This window comes from Lynx rufus, unplaced genomic scaffold, assembly GCF_022079265.1.
Source record: "Lynx rufus isolate CCGP_SWC_20201006 ecotype Redwood Valley unplaced genomic scaffold, mLynRuf1.p SCAF_5, whole genome shotgun sequence".
Lineage (NCBI taxonomy): Eukaryota > Metazoa > Chordata > Mammalia > Carnivora > Felidae > Lynx > Lynx rufus.
The window spans coordinates 124280415-124293154 of record NW_025814867.1 but is presented as its reverse complement, the minus strand read 5'-3'; the positions used below and the strand labels follow the sequence as shown (position 1 = coordinate 124293154).

General features: G+C 33.0%; 1 protein-coding gene across 2 annotated transcripts in view; it reads right to left on the bottom strand.

Moving 5' to 3' along the window:
- The window catches only part of GBE1 (1,4-alpha-glucan branching enzyme 1), a 267247-nt gene that overhangs the window by 207347 nt on the left and 47160 nt on the right, over window positions 1-12740 (bottom strand). For both annotated transcript variants that reach the window (XM_047099391.1, XM_047099389.1), the window contains exon 2: window positions 6282-6451. In XM_047099391.1, coding sequence (XP_046955347.1) covers window positions 6282-6451 — 170 coding nt within the window. The remainder of the gene's footprint in view (window positions 1-6281; window positions 6452-12740) is intronic.

Genomic DNA, 12740 nt, shown 5'->3' with positions numbered 1-12740 from the left:
CAGAGGTCAGTAGAGATTCCAGAAAAAAAACCTTCTCAACAGTCAATGTAGACAAGCCAACTCTACTCTGCTCCAACCCCCCCCCCAAAAAAAGAGAGCCTTTATGATAACTAGAATATCAAAGAATCCGTAAAATTCTGTAAAATTTACAATTTTGTGTTTGTTTGTTTGTTTGTTTGCCATGGGGTCATTCATACTATTATTCCCAAATTTTCATGAGCTTCCATCAATAGAAGAGGATTCTGCTTCCATGCCCTATTGACATAAGGCTGGGCCAAATTATTTAGTTAATGAAATGGAAGTGCAAATCACATTTGTCACTTCTAAACTGAAGCTTTGAAAGCCATAACAGGTTTCCTCCATTGTACTTTCTCTCTGTCAGGAGTTCAGCATGTCCCACACAGGGGCTGCTCCATCACCCTTGATCCTGGGAAGAATTTGACCCTTGGGACTGAGCCACAACTGACAATTATAGCCTTTGTTGTTGCAAAGCATTAAGAGTTTTGTTTTTTTTTGTTGTTTTTTTTTGTTTTTTTTTTTTGTAACATGCCACACTACAGTGAAAGCTAACATTTATTTGAAGGAAAAGAATACAAAGGAGGTTGACATCAGAACTATACCTTCTAACCATAAAAGGCTTCTAAACCAATAAATAATCATGAATTTTCAGATGAGTGTTTCCCCAACTGTGATTATGTGAATCAGTGATTATGAATCAGTTACTTAAAATTTTTTTTTCCAATGTATTACAGACCAAATCTTATGTAAAATGTAATACAATGTATTACTAGAAAATCAAAAGAAGACTCAAAATTTATGGCCCAATTTTTGTATGACCATTATCAGATTCACCTGAAAAAAAAAAATTACTTCGTCAAACTGCTACTAAAATTTCTAAGTGCTTACAATCCCAATTTCTGGCAATATATCACTGAAAAAGAATTACAGTGCATGGAACCACACGGGCCCACACACTTTGAGTAGCAAACACTGTTTCAGAGCATGTGGAATTAAGAAATATAAAGGCTTTTTGTGATGACGGAAACTTCTGGGGAATTATATAACTGAAAACAAAATTATAGATAAATTTTGTCCAGGAAACAGGAAAAATCCCCCTTAATATCCTTCCTACTCTGTAAAAATATCTGTGGTTCCTTTTTTCTACAGGCATGAAAATCAGGGTGTTGTTTTTTTTTTTTTTTTTAGTCTATCAGTGATAGACATTTAGGTTATTTGAAAAGTGCCTAGCTCCTAGACTTAGTAATTTTAAATGAAATGTTTTCAGTTATAGCAAATAGAACCCAATTATTTTATATTGACATATGTAGTTTACTACCTTTTTCTCTACTTATTATCATCTAGTGACTGGAAAGCGCCTAGTTTTCTTCAATTATGTAGCAAGCTGCAATAAACCTGGTTTGGTTCCAAAACTCCAAGTATATTTTAAATCACATTTAATTTTCTAAAGAATGAATCTGTGCTGTATTGAAGATGATTCAAAGTTTTAGAAATTCATCTCGAACCTTTAAAGTAGTTTCTGGCTTGCCCAGAAATACTTTTTTGGGTGGTAAGACTCCAATCTTGATGAATGTCATTATACATCCACTGTCCTGGGCTGCTGCTGCAGCTGCTTAAAAAGCTAGTTTGTAAAAAATGACTGAAAGGAAGAGAAATGATTGTTTCATTTTCTCTCAAATAAAGAAAAATACGTGTAATATATTTAAAGTGAAGTTGCTTTCCAAGTTTTAAAAATGTGGATAGCAAAAGCTAAATCCGCCCTGCTTTGGGCAAAACAGAGACTAAGTCATTTGACTCTTGCAAGAGTCAACTACCTTTTGAAATTAGTAGTAATTTGTTTAATAAGAAAAAAAAAGACCATTACAAATGGGAGAGGTTTTTTTCAATCTCATCAATTAACATTTCTATTGCACTGAATAAGGTATAAAATGTTTTCACATTACAATCTAGTTAGTATCTACTGCAACCCAGTTTAAGCAGGTAAGACAAATATCATCACTTTATCCCCACTGAGCCAAAGGAAAAACCATGTTTCCAGAGCTCAATTATAATTTCAAACTCTTTTTTTTTTTTTCATCCATACCAATTCTGGGCAATTTCTTTCTTAAAGATCATCTGTATTTGACTATTCTAAGTAGTTGTACCTAAAATATCGTCAAATCAGTTGGCAAAAAAATACACCAGAAAAACAAATTATTTACCAGCAATTTTTTGAGCAAGACCAGAAAAGGAACGTAATGTGGTACATTTCTAAAATGATCAGAAGAGGAGAAAAATTCATCATACTATGCTAAAGTATTTTGATTACAGATATAACTTTTCATAATACAGAATTTAAGTCTAGACATTAATTTTAAATTCTTCTGAAAAAACATCAAAAATGTCTAGTCATTCAGACAAAAACTAAATGAAAATTTTCCTTTTCAGGTCAATTTAATCATTAGTAGAAATAAGGTTTTTGTTGCTGGTGTCTAATGATCTTTTTATTATGTTATCTTTGGGGGCTGAGAGAAGAGGTACATACAGAAAAGCAATGTTTTAAATTACATTTACACTTTGGTGATAAAAATAGAAACAAAATTTGTTACTTTTTAAATCTCTGACAATAGGTAAAGAAGCAATTGGATTTTTTTAAGGTGATATTTCAAGTACATATACAGAAAGTTAAGCTGTGTTACATTACATGACAAAGTAAGGAACAGAATTCTAAAAACTGATCAGTGTTATTATGGTTAGAGATTAATTCTATAGGACCTTTTGAGTTTATTGCTTTTTAACCCATCACCTGATAAATAGAAGTACAGTCATGAATACGGTTAAATGTTTTTTAAGTGTTTTTAAATGTTTTTCAAAACATTTTAATATGATCAGCAAACTACCAAGAACATTTTAATTAATCTTCATATGCATTTTTTAATAAAAAAAGATACTGTAACTATTTAGCTAATTAATATACATTTTCTTTTCCTTTTGGTTTAGTACAAATTTATATATTAGAAGACATAACAGTAAAATTATCTAACCTATTTTTGATCCTGAGAAAAAGCTCAAAGAAAAAATGACTTTCTTCTTGCTCAACTCTCCGAAAGAAAGAAAGAAAATGTAAATAGGAAAAAAAAATACATTGAATTCTTCATGTTAAAAAAAGGCATAGTTAGTTCAGTTATTTAAGGGTATATTTTCAGCTATGTTGTCATTATCATCAATATTCTGTGCTCTACACAGTCATATCAAATTAATGCTCACTACTCACAGGTACATTTTTTTTCTCAAAGAAATATTCTTTAAGTGCATTATTAACCCCCGATTTTGGTTCTACTCTGAATTTAACAACTTTCTTTAAAAAGTCAAAGCTCCTTAGTGAGAAAACATTGAAATATCATGTATACAAAGACCCTGAGACTATAACTTTGGGCAGAAAAGCTATTCTTTCAAGTAGATAAGAAAATAGATCAGTCATTTAAATTTTCCCAGCATACTGTCTATTCCTATTTTCTTTTTTTTTAAGTTTCAAAAACATAAATATTAACATATATTATCATAAGAAAAGAGCAATAAAAATAAGTTTCCAAAAAAACTAAGTAATATATTACATAAAATGAAGAAAATCAATCTTGACAATTGAAAATAAGTTGAATTATTTGGGGTTTTGGCACTATGATCCTAAGAACAATGCGTATCAATGGTGTTATCTTTGATTCTATTCCTATTTTCAATCACAATTTCATTTATATCAGCTTTCTCATCTCTCCAGTAAAAATAAATGCTCATTGATTAAATCTGATGTTCTTTGCACTCTTGAACACTAAATAAATAAATATTGTTTGATAAAAATAATTCACCAAATGCTATCCCAAGGATATGGAGAAATTTTAAATTATGTGATACACCTTCACAAAGGGTAGGGTTTTCAAAAATCAACTTGAACTGGAAAAAAAAAAATTAACAGGACATTTTTACATTAAAACAGGAAGTAGGTAATTTTTAGTTTTCTGTTTACAAAATGTTTTCTTAATTATTCAACTTTTAATATATAAGCATTGAATTCTAAATAAACTTAAAATACAATTCTCCAAATGCACATATGGTCCAACTATATTGATAAGGAACAATTTCCAATAAATCAGCATTAGTCCTTATGATAGTTCCCAAATCTAGTTTTCATATAGTTCCTTTCCCACGTTTTTGTATTTTCAAAACCTAATTAGTGGGTTTAATCATGAATATGTGGGAGGGGGTACCTGATGCAAGTGCCAAATTTTCACTGAGGTTCTTATAGTTTTGGTTCTCTGTGTAAAAATTTAATTTTAACATTCTCAATCAATACTTCTCAATCTTATAAATGGCTGTAGAAAGAAGTAATGAAATAGAATGCCAAAAAGGGTCTTAACAATAAGTTAATATCTAAATGGTATTTTAACAAAAAACTACTAGTCAAGGCATTTTTATAGGGTAAAACCATGTTTGTATATAAGAAAAAAAATTAAGGACTATTTTAACAATAATTTAACTGAGAGACTCAACTCAGTTACTAGAACTTTTAATTATGTTTGAAAAAACCTGGGTATGTATTCTTAAATTGAAAATTTTATTAAAGGGGTACCCGCAGGGCTCAGTCAGTCAAGCGTCCAATTTTGATTCAGATAAAGATTAGTGGGTTCAAGCTCCACATTGGGCTCACTGCTGTCAGTGCAGAGCCTGCTTCAGATCTTTGGTTCCCCTCTCTGTCTCAGCCCCTCTTCTCTCTCTCTCTCTCTCTCTCTCCCTCCCTCCCTCCCTCTCAAAATATAATTTTTTTTAAAAAAAGTAAAGAAAATTTTATTAAGTCCAAATATAGATCAAATATTCCCAATGAAGAAATATCAGAGCTAAAAGAATACAGAAGAACAAAAATACCTCGTTAACAAACTTTATATTGATTATATTAAAATATTTTGATACATGGGGCTAAATAAAATTTATCATTATTAGAATTCATTCAGTTGTCCTTCTCTTACTTTTTTAATATAGCTCCTAAAAGTTCTGAATTACATAAGTGGCTTACATTATATTTCTATCAAACAGTACTACTTTAGACAACATATATAAAGCCAAAAGTTTTTAAAAGTCAGCTTCTTTAAAGTGTAATTTACATGCAATAAATTCACTCTTTTATGAGTACAGGTCTATAAATTTTGACAAATGTATGCAGTCATGTAACAAGCAGTACAATTAGGACATAAAGTATTTTCATCACCCCCAAGAAGTACCTTTATGCTCCTCTGTACTAAGCTCACAACTCCTACCTCCAAACCCTGACAACTCTGTTTTCTGTCCCTATGGCTTTCCCATTTCTAGATTGCCATATAAATGGAATATATAACATGTAGAGTTTTGAATCCAGTAAAATCAAGTTTTAAATACTCCAGCACTCACACGGAATTAAAGGATGATTTTCATTCTGATACTTCCTTATATTAGGAACATTATGCCAAGGCCTATTTTTTGTTATTCCACTTCCAGAACTGAGCTTTCTTTCTTGTCATTAATACAGTGATTTATTTATACTGCTAGAATAAAAGTGAAGAAATTGTATTATACTTATTTACATATAGGTCCTCCTCCCACTAGACTGTAAACCAGAAGCCTGACTTCTAGCCCAGCTATGCTTTCCATAGGGTTAACTGTCTAATGAAATTAACAGCGCAAATAATAAGGTTGAGAGGTATTTGTTAATTAAAAAAAAAAAAACAAAAAACAAAACTGAGAGTGTATTATAAAAAAAAGGAAACTAAAAGGAATTCAGTGATGAAGTTTGCCCTCTAGATTAGATGTCTACTTTTATTGAGGTCTCAAAAAAAGAATATTGGGCTCTAGAGGATCCAAGAACTACAATGCCAGCTAACCAGGTGCAAATTCTAGTGGAGATTTAACTTACACCACTATTTTTACCCAGATTGCTATTGATTTTGTGAGGGCTTGCTAACAAAGTTGAATAAATTTGGAGCAGTCTGCCTAGTACTGTTTTTCTCATAAACTCTGTTACTTCTGGTACATGATTTTCCAGAACATAAAAGTTTTTCAGAAACACATGGATCACATTACGGCAGAGATACCAGCACCACACGTGGAAGTGAAGATTTCACAAAGTCTGTGGTTCTATCTGAAGAGTCAGATACTTTTAATCATTAACTTTCATAGAGTTAAACATATGAACTAGAACAAATCTATGTTTCAAGTAAATAAAATAGTGCAACTGACTTTAAATCTTTCGAAACACTTACTGAAGTCTCCAGTGAGAAAAACTCCTTCTGCTCCTGGGGCCCATTCTTTGCAGTACAAACCACCATCAGCACATCTGTGGACACCAAACGATTCATAACCTCTGGAAAACTTATCAATACCACCTTCGTTCTCTCCGATGTTGTTCAAAGTCTCATTAAACTTCTTATACCTTTAAAAAAGTGCAAAAGAAGGAAGTTAGAAAATAAAATTGTCTTCCAAGAAAGCTACAATAATTCAGCAAATGTGTTACTCTTATTCAGAAAAAGATTTTATTTTTGGGACAGAGAGAGACAGAGCATGAACGGGGGAGGGGCAGAGAGAGAGGGAGACACAGAATCGGAAACAGGCTCCAGGCTCTGAGCCATCAGCCCAGAGCCTGACGCGGGGCTCGAACTCACGGACCGCGAGATCGTGACCTGGCTGAAGTCGGACGCTTAACCGACTGCGCCACCCAGGCGCCCCCAGAAAAAGATTTTAAAAAAAGATATTAAAGAGGAATAACGTGAATAATTTCACTTATTGGTAGCGGTTACCTCAGAGGATAAAATCATTCTTATCTGAAATAAAATGAACGAATCTCACATTTTTGAAATAATTTCATGTATTTTGGTATAAGAGAGAAAATATTACTCTATATTCCATGAAATTTTTAAATCAACATTATAGCAACTTCTACCTCGAAAGAGGATAATGAAGGAAGATCCCTACATGTCTCTCTTCTAACGCCTAAGAAAATAAAAAAAAAGTAGTCAAAAGCCAGCAAGATAAATAAAATGACCTTCCAGTAGGGTTTGGCACCCTTTTCCTGTTAAGGGGTAGATAGCAAATTGGTCCATTTCGCAATCACTTAACCATCTCTCTGAAGCATGAAAATTGCCGCAGACAATATGTAAATGAATGGGTATGGTGGTGCCAATAACACGTTATTTGTCAAGCAGTTATTGGCCAAATTTAGCCTGTGGGCTGTAGTTTGCTGAGCTCTGCCCTATAGTAACTAAGCATGGAAAGAACATACTACATCAGGTCAAACTGTAAAAGCTAGTGGCCACAGGAAGAAACCGAAGATTCCTTCCCAAGCAGGACCAAGAAGAGTACACGCTGGTTCCTGACTCTCTCCCAGGTCCCAAGCCCATAAAGCTACACCAAAAACATGCTGTTATCTTCACTAACACCAACAAATCTAGGGAGAAGCTGGGACAAAACAGGTAAAACTGGAGAAGTGAAACATGTGGTGGGTACTTTCTGTCCGAAGTGAAGTCTCCAGAACAACGAACTGAGCAATTAATAAGCTTCTCTGCACTTCCCCAGACCCTGAGGGGTGAGCAATAGAACCCCAGGAGGAGGGCATGAATCCAGGTAGGGGATACACAAGGAATATACAGCATGAGAAGTTGATTAATAAAGGATACTCCAAGTGAGCTGAACAGAAAATGAATCTTTCCAAAGATTTGGAAATTCTTACAAGTATTTCACACTGTATTTCAATTTAATTAAAAGTGAACTGAAAAAAAAAAAAAAAAAAGAGAGAGAGAGAGGGAGAGATGGGGATTATATGATGAAACAATAGAATGAGAATAAAATGAGACTGTAGAGACCTAATGAAACAAAATAAGGAACAAAATCTATCATTGGAAAATAATCAGAATTGGTAAGAACCAAAATGCACACACGGTAAAAATGCAAATTATTCAATGAGTAAATAATTGGAAATTTATATAATCAAATAGAGAAGAAGACAAAGAAATGGAATAAATTAAAGAGAAGCTAAGAGATACACAAAATCAACAAAAAATGATCTAAAGAAGGACAGTTAGTATAAGGACTCTGAAGAACAAAACCAAATAAAATGGATGCAAAAAATATAAAGCTGGAAAATTTTTCCTTAAGAATTAAATCTGCATATCAAAAAGAGCATACTGTGTTTTAAGAAAAATTTGGAAAAAAAGCACACAAACACACAAGTGCAACATCTCCCAATTTAAGCTACTGAAATTCAAAGGATAAACAAACAACTCTTCAGACAACCAGGTACAAAAAAGGAAGCAGAGGGAGGTTTTGGGTTTTGTTTCTTTCTATTTTGTTTTTTCCAAAGGAACATTACATTAAAGAGCAGAAGATAATGCCAAGCCCACACATTTCAGGGAAGGAAAGGGAGTAACCTAAGGGTATTATAGGAGGCAAGTTCCTACTCACACCTAAGGAATTCTTTAAGTAGTGTCAAATTAAAAACTAATCTTAAATTTATGACACTAATGAACTATGGTTGAAGGAGGAAACAAAAACAAAACTAGGCAATTAAAAGGTTAAACACACACACACAGAGGAATTAACTGTCATTGCAGCAGTGTTGCTGAACCCTGAGTCAGTAAATACAGAACGATGGCAAGGCGATTGTGCAAATGTGTGAATGTGATAACAAAAAAAGAATCTCAAGGGATAAATTAAGTTTTATTATAAAAACAAAAAAAACAAAAAAACAAAAACGAGATGAGTGAAAAGAAAATGGAAGAAAATACAGGAGTAGTCAGACCCCCATTTTAAAAGAGTAATTGATCACTAAAATTAAGGTTGTCTTCATTATAATTTTTAATCTCTTTTTAAAAATATTTTTAATGTTTATTTATTTTTAAGAAAGAGAGAGACAGAGTGTGAGCAGGGAAAGGGCAGAGAGAGAGAGGAGACACAGAATCCATAGCAGGCTCCAGGCTCTGAGCTGTCAGCACAGAGTCAGATGCGGGCCTCAAACCCAGACCCCAAGATCATGACCTGAGCTAAAGTCAGATGCTTACCCGATTGAAGCACCCTGCCTCCCACTGGCCACTCTTTATTTTTATTCAAGTATAATTAACACACAGTGTTATATTAGCTTCAAATGTGTAATACAATCATTCAAGAATTCTATACATTACTCCGTGTCCATCACAATAAGTGTACTCTTAAATCCCTTTACTTTACCCATTCCCCCCCACTAACTACCTCTCTGTTTTTCTCTATATTTAAGAGTCTTTTTATTTGTCTCTTTTCTTCTTTATTCATGTGTTTCTTAAATTCCACATAGGAGTAAAATCATATGGAATTTGTCTTTCCCCGACTCACTTATTTCACTTAGCATTCTAGGTCCCTCCATGTTGTTGCAAACGGCAAGATCTCACTCTTTTGTACGGCTGAGTCATGTAATATACACATACATATATATGCATAAATGTGTGTGTGTGTGTATATATACATACATAAAATGATATACAAATATCACTTTTTATGTATCCACTCAACTATCAAAGGACATTTGGGTTAGATCCAGACCTTGGCTTTTGTAAATAATTCTGTAATAAACATAGGGGTGCATATATCTTTTTGAATTAGTGTTTTCATTTCCCTTGGGTAAACAGCCAGTAGTAGAATTACTGGGTCATATGTAACCCTACTTTTAATTTTTTTGGGAAAACTCCATACTGTTTTCTGCAGTGGCTGCACCAGCTGCATTCCCAGCAAAAGTGTATAAAGGTTTCTTTTTCTCCACCCCTCACCAACACCTGTTCTTTCTTGTTTTTTGTTTTTAGCCATTCTAACAGGTATAAGCCTTTCTGACAGGTATGACAGGTATCTTATTGAGGTTATGTTTTTCATTTCCCTGAAAAGTGATGTTGAGCATCTTTTCATGTGTTTGTTGGCTATCTGTATGCCATCTTTGGAAAAATGTCCATCCAGGTCCTCCACCTGTTTTTAAATTGCATTTATTTCTTCAGTGTTAAATTGTAGAAGTTCTGCATATATTTTGGTTATTAACCCCTTATGAAATATATCATTTGAAATTCTCTTCTCCCACTCAGGGGAGTTGCCTTATTGTTTTGTTGATGGTTTCCTCTGTTGTGCAAAAGGCTTCTATTTTGGTATAGTCCCAATAGTTTAATTAGGTTTTTGTTACCCTTGCCTGAGAAGACAATATTTAGAAAAATGTTTCCATAGCCAATGTCAAAGAAATTACTGCCTATGCTTTCTTCTAGAAATTTAAGGTTTTAGGTCTCACATTTAAGTCTTTAATCCATTTTTAATTTATTTTTGTGTATGCTATAGAAAAGTGGTCCAATCTGATTATTTTGAATGTAGCTGCCCAGTTTTCCCAACACCATTTGTTGAAGAGACTTCTTCCTACTGTATATTCTTGCCTCCCTTGTCATAGATTAATTGACAGTAAAAGTGTGGCTTTACTTCTGGGCTCTGTATACTGTTCCACTGATCTGTGTCTATTTTTGTGTCAGCACCATACTGTTTTGATTACTACAGTTTTATCTTGAAATCTGGGATTGTGAAACCTCCAGTTTTGTTTTCCTTTTTCAGGACTGCTTTGGCTATTTGGAGTATTTGTGGTTTATACAAATTTTAGAATTATTTGTTCTAGTTCTGTGAAAAATGTTGTTGGTATTTTCACCAACAACATCTTGGAATGTTGTTTCACCAACAACATTGGATGTTTTCACCAACAACATCTTGGGATCAGGGATTGCATCTGTAGATTGCTTTGGATAGTACAGACATTTTAACACTACTGGTTCTCCCAATCCATCAGCACAGAATATCTTTCCATTTTTTTCTGTCACCTTCAATTTGTTTCATCAATGTTTTATAGTTTTCAGAGTAAAGGTTTTCACCTCCTTGGTTACATTTATCCTTTAGATATTTTCTTTTCTTTTTTTTTTTTTTTTGGTACAACTGTAAATAATTTACTCCCTTTGTTGGTCTTAGATGTGAACTCCAGAAAATAACATTTTTGAGTATAAAGACATTGTATATAAATTTCACCCCTTTCTTTCATTTCACTTCAGTTTGTTTCAAATAATTTAACTTAAATTTAACATATGTTTTTCTCATGTTTCATTATATTATTTCTAGCTATCAAGATATTTCTCTGTTCTCCTACATACACATAAGCATATAAAAATATCGGGAATAATGGTCTCCAAATATTAGTGACAACTTTTTTCACATGGTTTCTTTTTACTTTCTCCCTTGCATTGTTCCAAACATTTATAACAAATGAGCAACATTTAAATAAAAACAAATGAATTTTTTTCTGAAACTCTATAATCTTTACATCATTAAAACATCTACATAATTCTATATAATATTCCTTAGGAATTTTACTTGCATGTACAACTATGTTTATAAAATTGTGGGAATTGAAATTATTTGAAATAGATATATGGAACAAAATCAAGTCCCTGAAATAGCCTTTGGCATATGTAGAAATTAAATATCTAATGAAAGACTATTTCAAACCAGTAATGAAAGGATCTCTTATCTAATAAAATATTGGAACCTATAATCATTTTTAAAAAGAGGATCTCTGAAACCAAAATAACTTGAAGAGAAATCATGGTTATAAACATTAAATTAAAAACAAATAATACCAGTAGTTCAGAGAAAAAATTACAAATGTCCCAATAAACATATGAAAAGATGTTCAAATTCATACATAACTAAAGAAGTACAAATCCTGACTTAAAAATTGTACTTTCTACCTAAAAAAAAAAAATCAGTAAATATGATAGTCTGTGTGAACAGAGTACAGTGCAGAAAAACATTCTCAAATACAGTTTGGTGGGATATAAATTAGAGAACTATATGGCATCACTTATGAAAATTTCAAAATCACTGAGTAATTCCAGTTTTATGAATTTACCCTATGGATAAATAGAACAAGGAAGCAATGACATCTATGGTATACAATGATGATAATTATAGCACTATTTATGACACAAAACCATGGAAAATACCCTACCAGATCAACAATTGGGAGACTAGTTGAATAAATTGTGGGACTTCCAAACAAAAAATTACACAAGAATTATAAAGAAGAATGAGGTAGAGAGAAATGGGCTGATAGGCAAAGGTGCCAAAAATGTACTGTTTAGGGAAAGAAGTTATAGAACAATATTCTGAAAAGCAGTTATTTGCATAAAGAAAATATAGATCTAGCTACAGGGTCTGTTCCTCAGCTCCAGGGGTTGGGGAGAGGCCTTAAGCCTTCCTAACACCGCCACAGTAACCACATTTGCCTCAATGACAGAAGTATGCCACATAATCTGATCAGTGGACTGAAGTGGCCTATAGGAGTGGTAGGTGTGGGTGGAATATTTTATATATGACCCCAAATTATATTGTTAATTGAAGTAAATTTGACACAATATTACATTAGTTTCAGGCATACAACGTAGCAATCAGACAGGTCTATGTCATACTATGCTTACCATAAATGTAGCTATCATCTGTCACCATAAAACACTATTGCAATACCACTGACTATATTGCTTATGCTGTAACTTTTATTCCATAACTGGAAGCCTGTACTTCTCACTCCCCTCTATCCATTTTTCTCATCCTACTACTCCTCTCTCCTCTGGCAACCACCAGTTTGTTCTCTGGATTTATGTGTCTGTTTCTGCTTTTTGTTTGTGCAT